Below are 21911 nucleotides of genomic sequence, written 5' to 3'. Positions count from 1 at the left end.
CGAGTGGGGCCACCGGACCCCGGGGGTTACCTTGGGAGAGGTAAGTGGGGTGCCACGGAGAGCTGGCAACAGGAGGCAGCAGTGCGCGGCTCCCTGAAGCTCCAGGACTTTAGGGTTAGGAGACGAGACAAGAGTTGGAGAGTGATCTGGGAAGTGTGGAGGGCGTGGCGGCTGGGGACCTCCCTTGACCTCCCCCAGCCCCCCTCCTGAAGTTCCCTCTTCCTGTCCCGCACTCTGCCTCTGCCAGAAGTCGGAGACGTCCCTCTCCACCGAGCCTACTGCCAGCGCCCAACCCTTTTACTTTCTTTTCCTGGGTCTTCAGCCACCCCAGCTTATACCCCTCTGCTTCCCACTTCTCACGCAGCTCACACCCCTCTGCTTCCCACTTCTCACGCAGGTCCGCCGCATGTGATGGAAGTATCTACTCTCAGGGAAGGCACAGCCATGGCTTCCCTACCGCCCCGGGAGCCAGAGGAGGAGCTGGTATCTGCTGGCTCTGAGCCAGGTACCTATGGGTGCAGGGTGGAGCAGCGGGGTGGCTGGGAGGAGGGTGGGAGGGGCGGAGGCTTGAACCCCCATTCTGTCTTGGAGCGGTCGGGCGAACGATGACTCTGTGCAGTGAGAGGGAGGGAGGGAGGAGTTCTCAGGACGGGCAGGATGTCTGAAAGGTTCTTAGCTTCCATTGAGACCCTTCAGAACTGTTTGAGATCATAGCTCTCCAGCAGAGGAGAGCAGACTAACCTTTGAGATGGTGTGGATCAAACCACATGTTTGACAGAGGAGGAAACTGAGGCCTAGGGGGGAAATGGCATGCACCTCTGGATTTGAACCCAGGCCTCCTGGCTCCCTGTCTAGACGCCTTTCTTGCCCTGAGCCAAATGAGTGGGCGATGAAGGATTCTATTAAAAGGGCTGTGACCATGAGTAATTCAAGGTCTTTTATTTGGTATTGAAATGCCTTATGTAGAAGGTAGGTTTCTGGTCTTTTTTTTTTTTTCCGCCTGTACCAGGTTTACTTCTGTTTGGCTTAGGTCAGTAGTAAGTTTGCATTCCTGATCACACACCAGATGACAGTGTGGCCTGAGTGTGTACTGGGGGAGGGGGCAGCAGGGTGGCAGAGTAGGGACGCTGAGCTGGGATAACAGGTTTACTGTGGATGGTGGTATAGCAGAGTATCATGTAAGAGGAAAGGACTACCTTGGGGAGATGGTGGGCTGACTAATTGATGTGGGTAGGCAGGTACTCATTTATTAGCTCACTTGCTCATTTATTCATTCATTTGTTAAGAACGTGTACTAGGTGCAAAGTGGGTACAGGGAGAGATAGCTGCCAGCTGGACCCTTAAATAGCTTTAGCTTATAAGGGGGACTGACTAGACATTTTGGGAATTTGGAGATGGGAGTTGTTTCTGGCACGTGTATGGAAAATCAAGGAAGACTTCATGGAAGAGGTGACATTTGACTTGTACCTAGAAGGATGTGAACATTTTGAGTTTGCACGGTGGGAGATGAAGTTCTGATTGCTGTTCTTCTGACATCCCCCCCAACCAACCCTTTCCTCTTGGTAGGTGACGCTCGGGCCAAACCCCCTGTCAAGCCCAAACCCCGAGCCCTGCCCGCCAAGCCAGCCCTGCCTGCCAAGCCCAGCCTGCTGGTGCCTATTGGACCTCGGCCTCCCCGGGGTCCTCTGGCCGAGCTGCCTTCTGCCCGGAAGATGAACATGCTGGCAGGACCCCAGCCCTATGGTGGCAGCAAGCGTCCCCTTCCGTTTGCACCAAGGCCTATGGCTGAGGCCCCTACTGGAGGAGAAGCCACCCGAGAGACTGTGAAAGAGGAGCGTGGGAAAGAAGAGGTATCCCCCTTGACACCTCCAGCTCGATGTGCCGCCCCGATGGGTGTGCGGAAGGCGCCCGCCCCCTTCCGTCCAGCCTCGGAGCGCTTTGCAGCCACCACAGTGGAAGAGATCCTGGCCAAGATGGAACATCCAAGGAAGGAGGTCCTGGCCAGCCCTGACCGCCTCTGGGGCTCCCGCCTCACCTTTAACCATGATGGCAGCTCAAGATATGGCCCCAGGACCTATGGTGTGGCCACAGGTCCCAGGGATGAGGATGGTGGGACCCTCTCCAGGGAATGGGCCCAGGAGGGGCCGGCAAAGTCTCCCACAGAGTGCCCTGAAGAGCCCAGCAAGACCCCCGAGGAGAGGTGAGGGGGTGGGAGGCGGTATGTTTGGTTGCAGCCTGGAGGACAAAGTGGTAGTTGCATCTGGGATTGTGATCTTCGCTTTTAGGTTAGGTCTGAGTCACAGAACATTCCCCCAGCAGACAGTGCTACTATGTTCTTTTTACGATGATAGTTCTCTATACAGAGTTGATGTATGTTTTTAGTAGAGTTCAAATGTACTATAGGGAAGTTTATTTTCAGGTTTTTTTTTTTATACTGAGAGCCAATCTTTGCCTCACTTAATCCACAGCCATGCTGTTTAGTGAAGGGAATATTAGACCCATTTTAGAGATGAGGAAACTGAGGCTCAAGAGTGACTTCCCCTGCTCCCTTAGCAAGTGAGAGAGACAGAGCTGGGGTTTTAATTCGGGTCTGTTTTCTTCCAGTGTGTGCTTTTAACTTTAACTGCTAGCTCGTGCTGTGGGTGCAGCCGTGTGCCAGGTGCTGTGTGTGTGTGTGTGTGTGTGTGTGTGTGTGAGTGTGTCAGTTTGAGGAGGGCACAGTCTGGCTGTGAGGAGGAGTTTGATGGGAGAGGAAAGACATGAATACACCTTGATGCCAGGCCAGCTAGTGTCAACGCACAGGAAGTACAGCTAGGTTGGAGACTGTTACGTATGGTATACTTGCCTAGAGTTGGTGCCAGTATATAAAAGAAGGCTGACCAGGAGGTGCCCCTGGGCACTGGAAGAGGCTGAGGGCTGTCAGCTGCATGGAGGCCATCCTCAGGGCAGGGAGAGCTGCTTGAGGCGCTTGGCAGCTGGGCCCCTGGCAGCTCTGCTGGGCCCACAGGCCCCTTCCCACTCCTGCTGCTGTGGAGGGCAGGGCCGCTGTTGTCTGAGCGGAGCTGGAAGGTAAGACTCTTGCCTTACCCTGTGCTGCTCTGCCCTCCAGCCTTTCCCCTCTCTCACCTTAAAGTGCCTGGAAGGCAGGGCCTCCTATCAACTCTTGTCCCAGGCCTGGGCTCCCAGGAGGTCACACCCTGTCCTGGCTGGGTTCCACCCTTCATCTTCCCCTCCTTTGCTCCAAGCCAGGCTTAAAATGAACAACTTCAACCTTGGAAAATCACTCTTCCCTCTTCCCCCTTTCCCTCCCCCTGCAGTTCCTCAAGAAGTATTGGCAAGGCAGCAGGACCAGCTGCATTCTCCCTGGTGGCAGCAGGACATTAACCCCTTAAGGGAAGGGGGGCGGGTAACTTTTTGGGAGCCACGGAGGGGTCTGGGCAAGCTGCATCCTCTTCCCAAAGGAGTTGGCGGAACTTAACCCTTGGTGTGCAGGTGGGGAACAGGCACTGTGTCTGGGGCACTTTGTGGAAACTGCATAGCGTCTCTGTCCCCCAGTAGGAAATGCCTGTGGGAGGTGGGAGGCAGTTAACATTGGATGCTGTTGCAGTCACTTAAGCAGACCCGTGATCAGCTCTCCCTTATCTACCCTGTGACAGGCTTTTCCATTCTAGGCCTCCATTTCCCCTCTTTCTCCCTCACAGGAACCCCCTTTTGGACCTGGCCTTCAATGGGGACCTGGCTCAGCTGGCCAGCTCTGAGCCACCTACCGACGTGAGTTATCCTCCAGTTACAAATCAGAACCGTGGTATTTTAGAGCTGGAAGAGTCTAAGATCTTCTCTTGAAGATCTCTTGAAGATCTAAGATCAGCTCTTTGACCTCCTTGTAGTTTAGATGGGGAAGCAGAGGCCATGGAGGAGGTGACTGGCCCAAGGGCTGGCCCTGGGACTCAGATTTCTCAACTTCCAGGCCACCCTGGCTAAGTGTGGCTCAGGCCCTGAGGCTCTTACAGTGTCCAGAACAACTGTCCTTGATTATCTACTGTGTGCTGGGCACATCCCAGGAATGTTGACTAACTTAATCCTTGTGGTAACTCTAGCTAGCAGGCCCCTTTGGTCCCATATGAGAGGTGAGGACACCCGGGCTTGAAAGGTTAAGTAACTTACCCAGGAGCTGAGGCAGGATCTGAAGGGTCTGAGTCCACGGCTCTCCCTGGCCGGATTGCTTTCTCAGGGTTCAGAAGAGAGGAAGAGTCCTTTCTTGGGGGTTTCCTGTTACATCCCCTCTCCCGACAGTGTGCTCAGAGGGCAGAACGGCCTGAATTTCTGAGTAAGTGATGTAAAGGGTGGTCCTTCTTACTCATAGAGCCCTTGCTAGCCAGAGGCTGTCCTATCTGCCCCATGAGGGAGACCTGACTCCATTCATTTGTCTGTCCAAAAGTATTTATTGAGCAACTACTGTGACCTGGGTACTGGGGAAACAGCAGAGAACAAAACAAAGACCGCCCCTGCTCTCAGGGAGCTCACCTTCCAATGCGGGGAGGCAGATGCCAGCACAGACATCCCTGTGAACCAGCAGATGTGTAGTGTGTCACACAGGTGCTGGGGACACCTGGAAGGGTTCTGGGGTGAGGGTAACAGGGGAAGGCCTTGCTACGAAGAGGGGGATGGAGTGAGCTATGTGGATGTTGGGGAATAGCATTTTTGGCAGAGGGAACTGCAAGTATGAAGGACTTGGTACCTTCCTGGCAAAGAAGCCTGGATGTCTGGATCGCAGTGAGAGAGGAGGAGTTGGGCCATAGGGAGGACCCAGAGGTGATAGTCTTGCAGGACCCTAGGAGGACCTTTGCTTGCGTGAGGGTATTATGCCATTGAGGGGCTAGAGGAGAGGAGTGACCTCTGCTGTTTTAGTTGTAAAGAGTCACCCTGCCCTCTTGGTTGCAGGGAGCCCAGGGCAGCAGCAGGGACTAGTTAGGGGGCTGTTGGGGTAGCCCAGGTGAGAAATGATGGTGTCATGGACTCTGGAGGTACAGCCCGTGGTGGAGATGGCGAGCAGTGGTGGCCTCTGTCTAGGATCTGAAGGTGGCATGGACGGGACTTGCAGATAGACTGATGTGAGGAGAGAGCAGAATCGAGGATGACTCCAGGGCTTCTGATGTGAGCGATCAGAAGGTTACTCTTTACGGAAAAGGGGACTTCTTAGGGTGAAGCAGGATAGGGGGAGATCAGAGGAGCTTGCCTCTGGATTTGTTGAGTGGGAGATGCCTTGTAGGCATGCAGGTGGAAACGTCGAGAGGGCAGTGGGATATTTGAGTCTGGAGCTGCAGGGCCTCGTCAGTGTAGAGATGGTAGTAAAGACAGCTGAGATCACCAAGGGAGTGGGTGAGGCCTAGCGGAGGAGCGCGGGAGAAGCCGGAAGGAGCAGCGGTGAGGTAGAAAATCCAGGCAGTGTGGAGTGCTCTGGAAGCCACGTGAAGCTAGTAGCTTGCAGGACTCGGGGGGCTGGTGGGGGACCGGAGGAGGGCGGATTAGTGGTCAGACGCTACCCACGGGGCAAGGAAGATGAGCACTGAGAAATGGGAGTTAGCTGCAGGGCGTCATGGGTGACCTTGGCCAGAGCGGTGGGACGGCGGGTGAGGAGAGAAGCCCATTTGGAGGGGGTTCAGCAGAGGATGGGCGAGAGCAGCTGTGGGGATGGATACTGAATGGAGAGCCCTGTGTTTAAGAAAAAGGGGTGGTAGCCAGAGGGAGAGAAGGAGTGAACAACACTGTGTTATGGTTTTTTTTTTAAGGCAGAAGAAACGAGAGCAGTTTGTGTGCTGCTGGAAATGATCCAGTAGAGTGGGAAAAATCAGTGGTGCAGGAGAGAGAGAGGAGGAGTTGGCCTTAGCTCTGAGCAAGGACAGTTCATGGCCACGGCAGGGAGCAGAGTGCTTGGGCTCCTGTGCGGGCGGCGGGGCTGTGGGTGCTGGTGTGGGTGTCCTCCGCCCGTGGCCTCTGCGTTCTCAGGGAAGGGGGGCAAGGCTGTCGGCTGAGAGAGCCCAGGAGGAGCTATGGACTTTTGAGGAGACCAGATGGGAAAGCGTTGCCTGGGGGGTGGGGTGTGTGTGTAGTGGAATTGCTGGGCCCGCAGGGGGGCCCTCTGAGGGCAGGGGGGTGAGCCGCAGGGGGCCCAGCCATCCTGGTTGCGTGCTTTTCTCCAGCCACGTCCAGAATGGCTGCCCGGGTGCAGCCTTGAGGTGGGGAGAGCTGTGTATTTAAACAGGTTAAGCAGTAGGGTGAGGGAGGGAGCTGTGTAAAGAAGTGACATCAGTGGCGATAGAGAGAGAAGGGAGGGAGTCTGACGGGCAGAAGGAAGGAGGGTTAGTGGCTGTGCTTCTCAGAGGGGCTGAGGGATTAAGCCGGGTGGGGGATGGAAAGAGGGCGGTGGACAGATGGGGGTGGGAGTGGGTGAGCGGGACACCTGAAAACGAGGTTATGGAGGAGCAGTCCTTACAGGTAAGGACAAGGTCGAGGGTAGGATCCTGGGGACAGGTGGGTCACAAAGGAATAGGGGAGAGGCGGGCAAGGACCGGAGCCAGGATGCTGGATGGGTTGACTGCGTTACAACAGGGGTAGCGCTGGGGAGGGTGGCAGTGGTCCAGGAGCTCTGCTTCTGAGGGAAGGAGGGGTGTGTAGGGGCCTCTAACAGGAGGGGTTCTGGATGGTGTAGTTTAAGGGCATGAGCTTTAAATTAACCAGAGATTTGTAGAGGGGACAGCGGGTGGAGGGAATGGAGGTTGGCCTTGAGCAGGAAGCAGGATGCCTCCCCCTGCCCAGACCCGGCAGGTGGTGATGTGCAGCAATAGCCCCATTGGCGAGAGGGCGGCAGGGGAATCGTGATCTCTGGGGGTGGGCAGAGCTCAGGTCGGCGAGACTCGCCTTGCCGTCTGGGGACAGGCTGAGTGGAGGGGTAAAGGAGTGCCAGGTGTTTGGTGGCCCCAGTGTCCCACAGTATGCATTCTTTCTCTGAGTCCTATCCTGAAAGGCCATGTGCACAAATCTTACTTAATCCTCACCTAACTGTGAGATGGACGTTGTTGCCACCAGCCCCAGGGTACAGGTGGAGAAGCTGAGGCTCAGAGTGACTTCCGTGCAGGAGGGCGTACAGCTTACAAGGGCCGGGGCAGGGGTAGCTCTGGGCCGGGTGCGTTCCCGTCCCCTGGGCCTTCCACCTGAACGCTGAGGCCGGCCTGCCTGCCTCCTTGAGTCGGTACTGTGATGCATAGAGCCGGGTGGAGAGCTCCACGCCACCCCTGGGAGGTAGGAGCTGCTCCTGGGAGCCGGTCTGGAGCTGCATGGGGCCTGGAGTCCTGCTCTGAGGCCGGACCTCCACTACCCCCAGACAGCTGGAGTCCCAGTTCTCCTTTTCCCTTTGTAAAGCCAGTGTTCTTGACCCATGAACCGTGGACCCTTTAGAAGATCCTTAGGTGAGCTTTGGGGTGGGTGGGTGGGTGTGCGGGGGAGGGTTTGAACCACCTGAAGTGGTGTGAGTGGTACTGTGTGAATAAGGCGACGTGCATTTTGTGGGGAGAGGGCCAAAAGGAGGGGTCTGTGGACCCTGAGAAGTTTAAGACACTCGAAGTCATCTCGGAGCCTCTTGCGGCCATCTTGGGTGGCTGCCCCTCTGCGCCCGGGTTTCCTCTGTGGAGTGTGAGCGTGTGAGGCAACCTCTGACCTGAGGTCTCTGCAGGGTTGGCAGGGGGCCCCCCACCCAGCGGAGTGGTGAGTGATGGCTCTTGACCTTTCTCTTGCAGGTTTCCAAGGCCTGGGTCCCCTCCAGTCCAGGCTTCACCTTGGAGAATGGAGGCTCAGCCAGCCCAGGCCTCCCCGTTGAAGCCTCGGGCTCAGCCCCCGAGTCTCCCCGTCTTTCCTCACCCGCTGAGAGCTCTCCCCGCCACTCACAGCTTCCAGAAGCCCAGAGCCCTGCAGCTTCCGGAGCCTCTCCCTGCCTCCCCAAGACCCTGGCATCCCCATCGGCGGCCCCTCCTGATGAGGGCTCCTGCCACCCCCCTAGTCCGGGGCTCCCCTCTCTGGGAGCCCTGGAGGCCTCCAGACCCGGCAGCCCTCCCCTCCAGGAGCTCTCGGGGCGCCGCAGCCCGGAGCAGCCCCCAGCCGCCTTGCCCCAGCCCCTAACAGACGGGGGCGAGTTGCTAGACCTCCCTTGGACGTTGCCATCTGGGGACATGGCGGCCACAGGGGGTGAGGACCTCCGTCCCGTCAGCCTGGCTCAGCGCCGATTTTCTGAAGGTGTGCTCCAGCTGCCCGGCCAAGACGAGGAGAAGCTGGGGGGCTCGCTGGCTGCCCTGCCCCAAACCCAGGGGAGCCAGTCGGCCCTGGATCATCCCTTTGGGAGTGGGACACAGTCCAGCTGGAGCTTGTCACAGTCCTTTGAATGGACCTTCCCCACGCGCCCTTCGGGTCTAGGGGTGTGGCGGCTGGACTCCCCGCCCCCCTCCCCCATCACTGAAGCCACTGAGGCCGCGGAGGCTGCAGAGGCTGGAGACTGGGCTGCATCCAGCAGGGAGGAAGGAGTGTCCCAGCAGGCGCGAGGGGCCCCGCCAGCTCCAGAGGGCCCAGGAAGGCCTGGTTCCTGGATGCAGGCGGATGATCTGGGCACCTCCCCAACGCAAAAGGGCGATGGGGAGAGCCATCCTCAGCCCCCAGCTGTCCCCCTCGAGCCCCTGCCAACAGCAGGGGACCAGCCTGGACCAGTCTTGCTGCAGGCAGAGGAGAGGTACGAGGAACGGGAGCCCCTGCCTGGACAGGGATCCCTGCTTCCTCTGCCCACCAGGGAGGCCGCCCTGCCCATCCTGGAGCCGGTCCTGGGGCAGCAGCAGCCAGCACCCCCTGACCAGCCCTGTGTCCTCTTTGCCGCCATCCCCGACCCCGGGCAGGCACTGCCTGCCAAGGAGGAGGCCGTGACCCTTGCCCAGGCTGAGACCACCGAACCCAGAACAGAGGTTCAAGACCCACGTAGGGCGTCCCCCGAGCCTGCAGGCCCTGAGAGCAGCTCCCACTGGCTGGATGACCTCCTGGCTTCACCATCACCCGGTGCTGGAGGTGCAAGGCGGGGAGCTGGATCTGAGCTGAAGGACACACAGACCCCAAGTGCTTGCTCTGAGGTGAGGACAGGGCACGGGGCAGGGCTTGGGATGGAAGCCAGGCCTTCGGAGGGTTTTGTTCTTTCAACGTGGATTTTATGTGATCAGAGCTTGGGATCCAGCCATGATCAAGGGCACCTAGGACGTGCCCCTCAGAGCTGTGCCATCAGGCAGAGCTGGCAGAGCAGAGGGTGTGGGACGGTGCTTAGGCTTTAGTGTGAGTTCTTATCGGACTCCAGCATCCACCGGCTGACTGGTCTTGGGAATATACCCCAACCTCTAAGCTTCAGAGTCCTTTCACAATGATAACGTTTGCCTCTTAGGCTTGTATTGTGGGTAAGATAGACGTGGAAAGCGCTGGGTGCAATGCTTGGCAAACACTGAGTGTTCAGTACGTTATTACGGGTGGCATTATGAAGGGCACCAGCATAGCCAGTTAGAGCTATGGGCTCTGGACGCAGACTGCCTGGGTTCGTGTCCTGGCCCTGCTCTTTGCCCACGTGTGACCTTGAGCAAGTGACTTTTCTGCCTGTGTCTTGGTTTCTGCATCTGTAAAATGGGGAGAACAGTGATGAGCTCTACCTTGTAGTGTGATGGTTACAGTACCTGTAAAGTACTAAGAATAGTGCCTGGCTCATCACGAGTGCTTGGTGAGTGTTGCCTTTTATGAACGTTATTACTATTAAGCTCAGACTTGCCTCTGTAGACAGGCAGCTGAGGCCCAGAGGAGGCAGAGCCTTGTGCAAAGGTTACCCAGCAAGTTGGTGGCTGGGCCAGGGCCAGAGCGCCAGTTCCAGGGCCAGTGCCCTTTCTCCTACCAGGCTGCCCCAGAATCTCAGGGCTGGGGTCCAAGTGGCTTTTGAAATGTATTTTTCAAGCCCAGCCTGGGCTAGTAGGGGTGGGGCTGGAAGGAGGGAGGAGCCTGGGGGCCTCTGGGGGCAGAGGTGGGGGCAGGAGGACCAGCAGGAAGGAGTTAAGACCAGGCTGGCTCCTGAAGTAGGTGTGTCTGTCCCAGGATGTGGGTGACTCAACTGGCTTCTGGGCGGGGCTGCCGGAGCTGCAGCTGCTCTGGAGGGAGCGGGGCCAGGGCCAGCGAGAGCCAGAGCCGGAGCCATCGGACAGGTCCGGGCGAGGGGAGCGGCCCAGCCCTGTCCTGGCACCCGCCGCGCCCAGTAGCCCGGGACGGGCAGGGGGCAGGAGGCAGGGGCCATGGCCCGACCTGGGGACGGGGAGCCCAGCCTGTCTGTCTTGGAGAGGCTGCTGGCCAACGCAGCGCTGCGGGATGAGGCTGGCTGGCTTCGCAGCCCTGAGCCCAGGGCTCCCCCACCCGCAGGAGTGAGTCAGGGAGTGTGGGGTGGGGTGGGGTGCCGGAGCCGGCTGGGTCTTTTCCCCGGTGCAGGAGGAGGCTGTCCCTTCTGCCTCCCAGGCGGGCAGGCGGGCAGGCGGGCGAGGACTGAGAGGTCTTCCCGGGGAGGCCTAGACAGGAGGGTGCTTTCCTTAGGGAGGAAGTGGCTGGGAACTCACGAGGGCTAGAAGGGTGTTGGGTGGCGTTGGGATTTTGCCTTGGCAAGGAGATCGTGGAGGGGCTTAACGAGTTCTTGATCTCTCCCTGCTGAAAGTATAGCCCCGTACCCATGTGAAGACCATTCTGCCAGGCAGCCTCTCTCCTGGCGGTTTGCCAAGTGTTGCCCAAGGGCTGTAAACACGACCATGGGATCATCGATTGAGTGTCCATGGTGCGCCAGGCACTGTGCTGAGTACTTGGCTTAAATGATTTTGTCTAATCCTCTTGTACCACCCCAGAGTAGGAATTACCTCATTTAGGGATGAGGACCCTGAGGCCCAGAGTGGTTAAGTGATTTGTCCAAGGTCACACAGCTGGGATCCAAACCCAGGCTTTCTGTAGCCAAAGTGGGGCTCTTGGGCACTAGGCGGTGCTGACTCTCTCATTCTGGACTGATTCTCACCCTGATTCTAAGCATAGTTTCTTTGTTTCTCTCTTTTTCCTGATGCTCAGGGACTCCTTGGCTGGGCCCAGAAAGATCTGCAGAGTGAATTCGGGATTGTAGCAGACACACATCCCAGCAGTTTTAGTCCTTGCAGCTGGTCCCAAGACACTTCTCAGGACTATGGCCTTAGGAGTGCGAGCCCTAGAGGGGGCCCAGGCCTTGGAGAGAGGGACTGGACCAACAAGTGCGGGCACGGAGTGGGGGAGGGGAGCTCCAGGGAGTGGGCCAGCAGGTGTGGCATCGGCCAGGAGGGGATGGAGGTCGGCAGCCAAGATGGGAGTGGAGTGTCGGCCCCGGGGGGGCTCACGGCCCAGGACCAAGTGATTGGAAAGGCAGCCCAGCCTGGCACTCCGCAGGGCCAAGAGGTAGATGTTCGCGACTGGGAGTTCAGAGAGAGGGATTCCCAGGGCTCTTACTCCAGCCAGGGTGTCGAAATCCAGGGCCAGGAATTTGGGAAGAGAGATTCTCTGGGTACTTCCAGCAGTCAGGATGCAAGCTTTCATGACTGGGAATTTGGGAAGAGGGATTCTCTGGGTGCTTCTGCCAGCCAGCATGAAGATGAGCAGAGCCAGGAACTGGGGAAGAAGGACCAGCTTGGCAGGTACGGCAGCCAGGGCGCAGGTGAGCCGGACCAGGAGTTTGGGAAGAGCAATTCTTCACTGAGCACCTACAGCAGCCGGGGCGCAGAGCAGCCGGACCAGGATTTCGGGAAGAGCGCCTGGATGAGAGACTACAGCCGCGGTGGCAGCTCCACGGCCCTCGGCTCCCAGGACAGAGGCTTCGGAATGAGAGCCCTGAGTGCCGGGTTCAGCCCCGAGGAAGCCCAACAACAGGACGAGGAGTTTGAGAAGAAGATTCTGAGTGGCAGAGAGAGCCTGGGCGAGGCCAGCAGGGATGTAAGCTGGCCTGAAGAGACTGAGTCTGGGGGCTTGTTCAGCCCCAGCAGCCCCCAGTCACAGGATGGGGCACTGGGACAGAGAGACCAGAGCAGCTGGCAAGGCGGTAGTGCCAGCCAGGAGGTTGGAGGGCTGCAGGGAAGACGGCAGGCAGGGGGCCAGAGCCCCAGTGATGCCGACCGGGAAGACAGGGAGGTGGGGCAGCGAGGCTGGGCCGGTGACTTCAGCCTCAGCGTTGTCCCCCAGCCAGAGGCGGCCTTCAGCCCAGGGCAGCGGGACTGGAGCGGCGACTTCTGCGTGGAGGCTGCCGAGAGGAGCCATCAGTTTGGCATCATTGGCAACGACAGAGCGAGCGGCGCTGGCCTGAGCCCTTCTGGCAAGATAGGAGGCGGCCACTCTGTGGCTCCCGGGGAGACCTTGGCCGGGACCATGGACTGGAGAGACCAGCTGGGCCTTAGGAACTTGGAAGTGTCCAGCTGTGTGCGTTCTGGGGGCTTGAGTGAAGCCAGGGAGGGTGCCATGGGACAGGTGGGCTGGGCAGACAACCTGGGCTTGAGAGACGTGGAGCTGGCCAGCCGTCTGGAGACTGGAGGGTCTGTGGAGCCCAGGGGGATCGGAGTCGGGGAGAAGGACTGGACGGCTGAGGTCGGGTTGAGGGGCAGAGATTTGGCGGCAGTGGGGGAGGTAGGAGACCACAGCCAGGCCAGAGAGAGTGGCGTGGGGCAGACCGACTGGTCAGTTGTGGAGGCAGGAGAGTTCCTGAAATCAAGGGAGCGTGGAGTGGGTCAGGCAGACTGGACACCTGACCCAGGGCTGAGAAACAGGGAGCTCGGGGCGGGCCAGGTGGACTGGGGCGACAATCTGGGCCTGCGGAATTTGGAGATGCCCTGCGACCTGGAGTCTGAGAGTTCCCGGGGGCCGCGGGGGTGTGGAGTGGGGCAGACGGACTGGACCCAGGACTTGGGGCTCCGGAATGTGGAGCTCTTGGGGGCCCTGAGTGAAGCCAGGGAGCATGGGGTAGGGGAGGTCAGCCAGTCTCCTGAACCAGGCCTGAGGAACGACGGCGTCTTGTCCCCTGGCCTGGAGGCCAGAGACCCCTCGGAGGCCAGGGAGCTGGGAGTTGGCAAGACAAGTGGGCCAGAGACCCAGGGCGGAGACGATCCCCTGCCTTCTGTGGCCATCTGCCCCGAGGAACCTGGATCAGAGGCAGGGGAATACCCCGGCTTTGGAGCCAGGTAAGGGAGCGCCATCCCAGGGTGGGGAGGGAAGGTGTGATGGCTGTCTGAAAAGTGCACCCTTTCTAAGGGGGATAGAAACCGCCTTACCCCAAGAACTTCTAGTGTTTGGAAAATTGAGATGGTTTGGACTGTGAATTTTTACTTTATTTTTTAAGCTGAACTCTGACACACACACAGGTGAGTTCCTTTTTTGAACGATGAATGTGATGGTTGAGGTGTGACTTTTGCAACTCGTGCTTTAGGCTCCCTTGGTGATTGTGAGTATGCTGGAAGGTACGTTCTGTCTTTGGTTAGTTTCTGGTGGTTGTTCCCCAGGCCTCTCGGTCCTGAAGCTGCAGGTTCTCCAGGACCAGGGAACACGGATGCTTTCATAGGCTTGGGGGAGGAGAACTCCGCGTCGTCTTGGCCTGAGCACTCCAGGTCAGGGTGGAGCGGGCAGTGGCACTCCTTGCTTCTTGCAATGGGTAGGATCCCTGTGCTTCTTGCCTGCCTTGTCTTAAGGCCCAGAAGAGCATCAGTTTTAAGAACCTGAAAGGCAGGAATCCCTGGCGGTCCAGTGGTTAGGGCTCTGCACTTTCACTGCTGCGGGCCCGGGTTCAATCCCTGGTCAGGGAACTAAGATCCTACAAGCCTCGTGGCACGGCCAATGAATAAATAAGTAAATAAAATAAAAACAACAACAGAGAATAAACCCTGGTTTAAAAAAAAACAAGCAAAACCTGAAGGGCATTGGGACCTGGCTCCTGGCCCCAAGACCTTGGCCTCCATGCACAGAGTTTCTGAAAAAGAACTTTGCAAAAAAAAACCAAACCGATAAGTTTTCCGAGCCAACCACAGTCTGTCCCTGAGATTTTTCTGTTCTAAAACCAACTGAGGTGATGTTGCACCTGGTAAAGGTGCTAAAAAGGAATTGTTTCTATTTCCTTAACATTTCCATCCACTGAGGTTGGGTTTAATTCTCTTGACTGGGTAGCAGGTTCGACCTTTTCCAACCCTGGAGCTTCTCACCTGGCGTGAAGGGAAGAAGGGAGGGGGTGTTGGATGGGATCTGTGTTAGAAGTGGAAGGGGCTGATGGTAGTGGGAGGGGGCAGGAGGGAGCAGCAAGTGTCTATAGAGGGAATCGGTGGGGTGTCGGGGGGGGGGTCAGGAGAGGCGTTTGGGGTTGAGGAGAAGGGAGAGGGGAAGGTGGACAGAGCCTGGGGCCAGGACCATGCCCCGGGGAGTATTCTGGGGGCTCAGGCTGCTGAGGGGGAGACAGAGTGTGGGCAGAGGTGAGGCCTGCAGGAAGGGCTTGAGTGTCCCGGACTAGGAGTCCACAGGCTCCTGGGATCCTGCACAAGTTGCTGGACCTCTCTGAGCTGTAACATTCCGAGGGGGGGAGGAGAGCGTAGGCTCCCCGCGGTTGCCCCGGATTCCTCTTCCCAAAGCGGGGAAAGGGATTTTATCATCTCCGGTTAGCAGGTCCGGGAGTGGTGTGACCCGCTTTAGGTCACCGAGTCAGCAATGTCTCTTTCTGACTTCTGCGTCTTTACTGTGTTCAAGGCTCTTAGACTACCACGCAGTGGGACCCACAGCCCTCCACCTTTCCCCGAAGATTGGGGTGGGCCTTGGGAGGGGGAAAGCCAGAATATCTCCCCTTGTTTAGGATGGAGGGAGAGGCTGGCTGGGGGACTGGGTTGGGGAAGGGGAAGGGGATCGGCAGAGAAGCTGGGAGTCCTCAGTGTTCAGCTCTCTGAGCTCCGGTCTCCATCACACCTAGAAAACGCTTGGGTTTTTCCGACCATGTTGTGTGTTTGGAAAACGCCACTGTGTACTCAGTGGGCGTACAGGAGACTTAGGGAGTATGGATATTAGCACTGAAAGCACAGGAGTAAGGAAACCTGTATATCTTTCTCTAATGTGATGTTTCTCAAGCTTATTTGACTAGTATCCAAGGGGCTGGTGTTCTGAGCATCTGACTTAGGGAAATTCTACCCTCTGGAAAGTTGCTCTTTAGAGGAAATTTTGGAGGTTCTCCTGGTAACGAGAAGTCCTCGAGGACAGTTCAGAGCCGGCTGCCAGGTTTGGGTCCTGATTCTGAAATCACCCCTGTGACCTTGGGCAAGTCCCGTCTCTGCTCAGGCCTCCTGTGTCTTGTCTGTCATTGGGAGTAATCGACCCCCGACACCCGCAGCATTGATCTTCACACTTACCCTGTGGAGCGGGAAAGGGATTTTATCATCTCCGCTTAGCAGGTCGGGGAGTGGTGTGACCCGCCTAAGGTCACTGAGTCAGCAATGTCTCCTTCTGGAGTTGGGCTAGGAGTTCATACACAGGAAGTGATAGAAACCTGCCTGGCACGTGGTCGTCACTGACCGAATGCTTACCACCAGTATTTGTATCTGTTTTGCGAGTGTGGATGGACGTGAGGAGCTGTCCCGAAAGTGAGGCCTTGGAAGACATTTTGGTCATCATTCTGTGTGGGACAAAGGTTCCCCTGCTGGTGGTCATTGGCTGTACCACTGTCCATATAACTGGGACAAGAGCGGCGCTGGGGAGAGCTCAGGCCCCTCCCCTCTGTGTCTAGGTCACCTTGTCCTGGTGGGAGTGGCGCTCCTGGGTCTCCTGAGAGCTGTTGCACGGCCCTCTCCTCTCTCTGGCCTCCTGGTCATCTCCTGCCCCTGCCCCCAGGCCGCAGCGAGGCAGAAGCCTCCTAGCCATTGGCGGGGGTGGGGGGTCTTCACAGAATGTGAGAGGACCCTCAGAGATACTGAGGCCAGCTCCTTCATTCCGTGGGTGGGGAAGCAGGCCCAGAGAGGCAGTGTGACTTTCTCAAGGCCCCACAGCTTGTGAATGTGGGCTCCTTCACGTTCCCTTGGGCCCCAGCCCTGTAACCATCTCTCTGGGTGCTCTTCCTGTCTCCCTGGGGTCAAGGTCAGCTGCTGCCCCTTTAGACACATCATTCCAGCTTCAGTCCTCACCTCTCTCATTTTCGGTCTTGGAGCCTTGAACACGAGGAAACTGATTTTTTGTGCATCTACTACATGCCGATCCCCGTGTTTACACCTGGAGTGGCTGTAGGGTGGGCTTGGATAGAGTCCCGGGCCTCAGCAGCCTCTAGGACCAGGCGGGCGAGGGGTAGAGGTGGTGTGAGACGAGTCTACACCTGGAGTGGCTGTGGGGTGGGCTTGGATAGAGTCCCGGGCCTCAGCAGCCTCTAGGACCAGGCGGGCGAGGGGTAGAGGTGGTGTGAGACGAGTCTACACCTGGAGTGGCTGTGGGGTGGGCTTGGATAGAGTCCCGGGCCTCAGCAGCCTCTAGGACCAGGCGGGCGAGGGGTGGAGGTGGTGTGAGACGAGTCCTCAGGCCGGGAACCTGTGTTGAGCACGAGGATATCCTAAAATTCATCAAGGGCTGACTGTGTGCTTGGTGTACATTTCTGCCAACAGACCCGGCAAAGTATAGGTACTTATGTTATCCCCATTTTACAGGTGAAGACACTGAGGCTCAGAGTGGATAAGTAACTTGGCCAAGGCCAAGGCAAGGGGCGCAGTCCATATGTGTGCTGGAGTGGGCAGTGCTCGGGACAGGTTCCTGACCTGCTTCCCTGCCGGGGAGTGACTCAGGTTATAGGTGTTCTGGGTGCTCCCACAACAAGGAGAAGGAAAGCTTCTCCCAGGGTGGGGTGACGGGTGAGTGGGGTTTAGACAAGTCAGCAGGGATGAATGCTTCCCTCCCCCACCCCATGGTCACCCCCAGAGCCCACCGAGCCCCTCAGCTGCCCTCTGCCCACGTGGCTCTGGGCCAGGGCTCGCTCTGGAGGTGGATCTTCCCATCCACCCATCCTCGTCCCACTAGCTCTCGGGGCCTGCCCTCAGCCTCCTCCCTGCCTCACCCCGGGAGAGGCTTTGGGCAGGGTCTCCTCAGGGTGGGTGGGGTGCTGCCACTGCCCCCTCCCTCCCTGGCCTCCCTGATTTCATGCAGGGGGGTAAGCTGGCTTTGGCCCCCCTCCAGGGCTGCTCCTGACTCCGCTGCCTTGCTGCACTTCTGCTGCTGCTACCTCCGCCTCCCTCCCTCCCTCCCTCCCTCCTTCCCTCTCTCCTTCCCTCCCTCCCTCCCTCCCTCCCTCCCTCCCTCCCTCCCGAGACGGCTTTAATTTCCATCTGTCAGCAGCTTGTGGAAGGACAGACTGACACACGCTCTCTCCTGCCCTATCCCTTCTGGCCTGGTACTGCCTCACCTACCTCACACTCTTCCCCTCCAATCTGGGACTCGTGGCCTGGCTTCGGGGTACTGTCCTGCCCGCCTTTCCCATGGCTGTGTGCACGGTGTGTGTGTGTCGGGTGTGGCTCTGCTGTGCTTGTGGTGTGGTGGGTACGAGGTGTGCGTGGAAGGAGTGACCGGTGAATAGTGCACGCTTCCCTGCAGATGTGCCATGAGAGTGCAGGTGTGTCTGTGTGTTTCAGGGGGGCAGCTGGGCAACACAGGCTCCTCGTGTGAGGAACGTGAGCTAGTGAGAGTGTGGTATGCTGTGCCTGGTGTGTTCTTGTCATGCTTTGAGGGAGCAGATGCTGTGTCGAGGTGCAAGGTGACCCAGCCTCTCATTCCCTCGGCAAATATTTGCTCAGTCCTGCTCCTGGCCAGGCCCTGGGCCAAGGGCTGGGAGCACAAAGGTGGCAGGGGGCCCGTCTTTGCCCTTGAGTTGCTCACAGTTGGGCAGTGCGGACAAAGACCCACGGACTCTGAGGCAGGGGCTGGGCCAGGTAGAACCCAGGGCTTGCAGGGCTGGGGAGAGCGCTGGCTGGGGGAGGGGAGCTGCTGGCTGGGGGAGGGGAGCCAGCCGGCTTCAGAAGACGAGTTGAACTGCATGGGGAAGTGAGCAGAGAGGCAGTGGGAGAGGCTTCCAGGCGGGAACAGCTTGTCCAGATACACAGTTGGATACATAGCCATCTGTGAGGGCCGGGTGTTCAGTGAGACTGGGGTGCGGGGACGGATGACCTGGAGGGTGGGGGCCGAAGAGGCAGGATGGGCAGATGGACCGGTGCCTGGCTTATCCCAAGGAGAGTGACCACCTAAGCTGGTGCCCTTGGGAGGGACACAACTGACAGCATCAACAACAGCGACGGTCGTGGTAACGGTAACTTATTTATAGGGCTCACACCGCGTGCTCTGCACCGTGCTGGGGGCTTGAGAGTCTCACTGCGGTCCGCCAGTGATTCTGTAGTTAGGAGACCCCGAGGCTGTATAGGTGAAGGCACTCATCCAAAGTCTCAGTAAGTGGTGGACCTGGGATTTGAACCCGTCAGGCTGGCCCAGGTCCTGCCCTCTGTGCTGTGTTGTATGAGGCCCCTGTCGGGAGAAGCGTGGACAAGAGGGAGAGCGAGAGGTTGGGGAAAGCGCCCTTCGGGGAGGGAGATGTGGTCCCACGTGACCCTGGCCTCTGGTCCTCTGCAGCCCTGGCAGATGCCTGGCCCGCTCCCCGCCCTCCGGCTCCCAGGGCCCGCTGGAGGAGACGCCGGCTGCCATCTGCTCCAAGGCAGCGGCCCGGAGGGAGTCGGCAGCCTCGGGCCTCAGGGAGCTGTCAGAGGAGGAAGGGGCCGCAGCAGGCGCTGACCAAGGGGAGCCCCTGGAGCCTGGCTGGGACCGTCTGCCCTCCTGGAGGCCTCAGCCTGATGGTGAAGCCAGACAGACAGAAGAGGTGGACGGCACCTGGGGCCCTGCAGGGACCGGGCAGAGCAAGCAGGACCGGATGCCGACCCCCCAGTGGCCCCCCCAGGGCCCTCCCACCAGCTCCACCAGTCAGGATTTCTCCTTCATCGAGGTCAGTGGAGGGGAGCCCAGGGCAGTGGATGGGATGTTGTTGGGGGTATGGGGGGTGCTCGTCCCTTGGGCCTCCCTCATCTGTGTGGGCCCTGAGCAGTCTCAGTCCAGGAGGCAGAAAGCAGGAAGCTCCAGCCCGAGGCTGTTAGGGGCTCCCCTGGGCTGGGGCAGGACCACGAAGAGGATGGCAGTGGTGTTGCCCTTGTCCCAAGCAGGACACCGAGATCCTTGACAGTGCCATGTATCGGAGCCGTGCCAACCTGGGGCGCAAGCGTGGGCACCGGGCCCCGGCCATCCGGCCTGGGGGGACGCTGGGCCTATCGAAGGTGGCAGAGTCGGACGCAAGGCTGTTCCAGGACTCTACAGGTGGGGCCGGGGTGTCGTGTGATGACATCTGTGTCCATGTCTGAGGGTGGTGCAGGGGCGGGGAGGTCTGGGGTTGCCGCCTGTGCTGAGCCCTTCTCTGGGCCCTTGCAGAGCCGCGGGCTTCGCAGGTACCGTCTTCAGACGAGGAGGTGGCGGAGGAGCCTCAGAACCGCCGGACACGGGTGACCAAGGGGCTGAAAGTCAACCTCTTTCCCGGCCTGAGCCCATCAGCCCTGAAGGTACCATCTGATAATGGGGCCATCTGACCACCTTGCATCCAGCCTGCCTTCCCTCCATCCATCTACTCATTCCCTATCCCCTTCCTCGTGTTCCTCCTCTCACTCTGCTCTCCCTGTGCTGGGCGCTAAGTGGGATGGAAGGAAGAACAAGGCGTGTTTGTGTCCCACAACTTCCCAGGGTAGTGGGGGACATGAGCCATGCCGTCATTAGCCCTGGTGAAGGGGGAAGTTTAGGGGTCACTGGGGGGGTAGAGGTAAGAGGCGGGCCTGCTCAGAGAGAGGGAGACACAGTGGGTGCAGGGTGGGAGGGTAGATTGGGGAAGGCCTCATGTGATGACTGGAGCTTTGAGGTGCACAGGTGTGAGCGGGGGAGATGTTGGAGACAGAGGGAATGGGAGGAGCGGAGGCACAGGGACGGGAAGTCACGGCTGGCTTCGTCCAGCCCAGTCAGTCTGGATTCATTTCGGCAGTGTCTCTCTGAGGGCCTGCTGTGTACCAGGCATGGCTCAGCTCTCGGGGGAAGCTCATCTCTAAGCGACTTCGCATCCACTGGGGTGAAAGGTAAAGGGGGTCTGAGCCTGACTCTGGGGACGGCATACTCTGGGGAGAAGGCCTAGCCTCCTGTGGCTGCTCCTTCCTGCGCCTCTGACATCTCTCTGCACCTGGCTCGTCTCTCAGGCCAAGCTGCGCTCCCGGAACCGCTCGGCTGATGAGGGGGAACCGACAGAGGGCAAGTCGAGTCAGAAGGAGCCCGTGATCCATCGCTCCAAGTCCTGCAAGGTCCCGGGGCTGGGGAAGCCCCTCACGTTACCTCCCAAGCCAGAGAAATCCTCAGGGTAGGTGACCTAAGCGCCGGGCATTCACTGGCCTCACTGCGTTGGCCTTCCCAGGAAGACCCTGCTTTACAAGAGAGGAGAACTGAGGCCTTGAGACGGTTGGCGTGAGCCCAGTCTGCTCTGTTCGGTCGGTGCCCGAGTGCTGGTCTCTAACCAGGCCCGAGGTCACCTCTCCCGGTGGGAGCGGCCTTTCTGTCCCTACCACTCCCTTCTGACCTTCGCCCTCTGCCTTCAAGGTCAGAAGGGTCATCGCCCAACTGGCTGCAAGCCCTGAAGTTGAAGAAGAAGAAGGTCTGAGAAGTCACTGAGGTGAGGGCAGGAGCTGGGCTTGGGCCTGTCTGGGGTTGGGAGTGAGTTCAGGGCTGAGGAGGGCCTGCCCTGGAGGACTCAGGAGGCCCCAGAGCCTCTTCTAGACCCGAGGTCTCCATCCCTCTTTCTCTGCGAGGCTGGAAGCAGGCAGCTGAGGCCAAGTTCCAGAGACCTGGCGGGTCCCTTGGCTTGGGGACGTCCATCCCCACCTTCCTTCTTGGGCTCAAGGAGGGTCCCCTGTGCCCTGTAGGTGGCCTGAGCGTGGTCCGCCCGCCCTTCCAATCTGGGACCCTGGGGTGCCTTCACTAGGCTTCACTAGACCCTGGTGGTGCCCAGCAGGGTCTCCATCGCGCCGGGCTCCGCTGGGGGAGCCAGGCTGCGGTGTGGGGAGGCGGGTGTGCAGTGGACGGGGTGGGGGAAAGCGGAGGGAGAGACGCCGAAGCGCCTCCTCTACTCCCACGTCTCTGCCTGACCTCTTCTCTTTCCTCCTGTTGCAGGTCCTTCCCATCTGGCAGTCTCAGGCAGTGCCTGTCCCTGTGGGGTCCCCGGCAAGGAGACTGCTGAGCCCCCTACGCCCCAGGCTGCAGCCTCTGCCCCCTCCACCTCCGGGGGCCGTCTGGGGAGGCACAGTTATGCACTTTGTATCACCGTCCCAACTCCCCTCACACCTCCCTCCCAACCAGTTGTTAGCGGTCGAAGGTTTAGGTCCCTCCCTCCTTCGCTGTCTTCCCGCCTCCCTCTCTGCTTCCTCCTCCAGCCTCCCGTGGGTTTTCTTTTGATACCAGTTTATAGCATTTTTTATAAAAGCCTTTGATTTTTGTAACGGGCGGATCCCAGCCCCACCCCCGGTCTCCCTCCGCCATGCCAGGTGCCCCACAGAAACTGATACCATTTTGCCACTTGAAACAATAAAGTTTTTTGGGAATTGGTGCTGCCCAGGTTGTGGTGTGTGGTCGTGGCACCTCATCCCCTGTCCGAGGCTGTACCTGGGGAGATGCTGGTTCTAGCCCTGGCCGACCAGGAGCTTGCTCTGACCTTGAACCCGTCACTTCCCTGGCACTCGCTGGGCACCCACTGA

The 21911-nt window shown here is 59.0% G+C and overlaps 1 protein-coding gene across 1 annotated transcript; it reads left to right on the top strand.

Moving 5' to 3' along the window:
- Positions 1-411: 411 nt before the first annotated feature.
- TNKS1BP1 (tankyrase 1 binding protein 1) lies at positions 412-20821 on the top strand. Its single transcript, XM_065882979.1, has 10 exons — positions 412-505; positions 1567-2200; positions 3702-3771; positions 7794-9161; positions 11158-13280; positions 18718-19084; positions 19299-19449; positions 19561-19688; positions 20367-20524; positions 20761-20821. The coding sequence occupies exons 1-10, from the start codon at positions 412-414 to the stop codon at positions 20819-20821; spliced, it is 5154 nt and encodes a 1717-aa protein (XP_065739051.1).
- Positions 20822-21911: the final 1090 nt, after the last annotated feature.

The sequence above is a fragment of the Phocoena phocoena genome, chromosome 8 (assembly GCF_963924675.1).
Source record: "Phocoena phocoena chromosome 8, mPhoPho1.1, whole genome shotgun sequence".
In the NCBI taxonomy this organism is placed as follows: Eukaryota; Metazoa; Chordata; class Mammalia; order Artiodactyla; family Phocoenidae; genus Phocoena; species Phocoena phocoena.
Note: the sequence above shows the minus strand (reverse complement) of the source record. Positions and strands in the feature narration are given on the sequence as shown.

What these genes read in the sequence shown, in the direction of transcription:
- TNKS1BP1 (XM_065882979.1), top strand. Translation starts at nt 412, where the DNA reads ATGGAAGTATCTACTCTCAGGGAAGGCACAGCCATGGCTTCCCTACCG. An exon ending in GCTCTGAGCCACCTACCGAC is followed by an intron (nt 3,772 to 7,793) that starts GTGAGTTATCCT and finishes TTTCTCTTGCAG; the next exon opens with GTTTCCAAGGCCTGGGTCCC. An exon ending in AAGCCAGAGAAATCCTCAGG is followed by an intron (nt 20,525 to 20,760) that starts GTAGGTGACCTA and finishes TCTGCCTTCAAG; the next exon opens with GTCAGAAGGGTCATCGCCCA.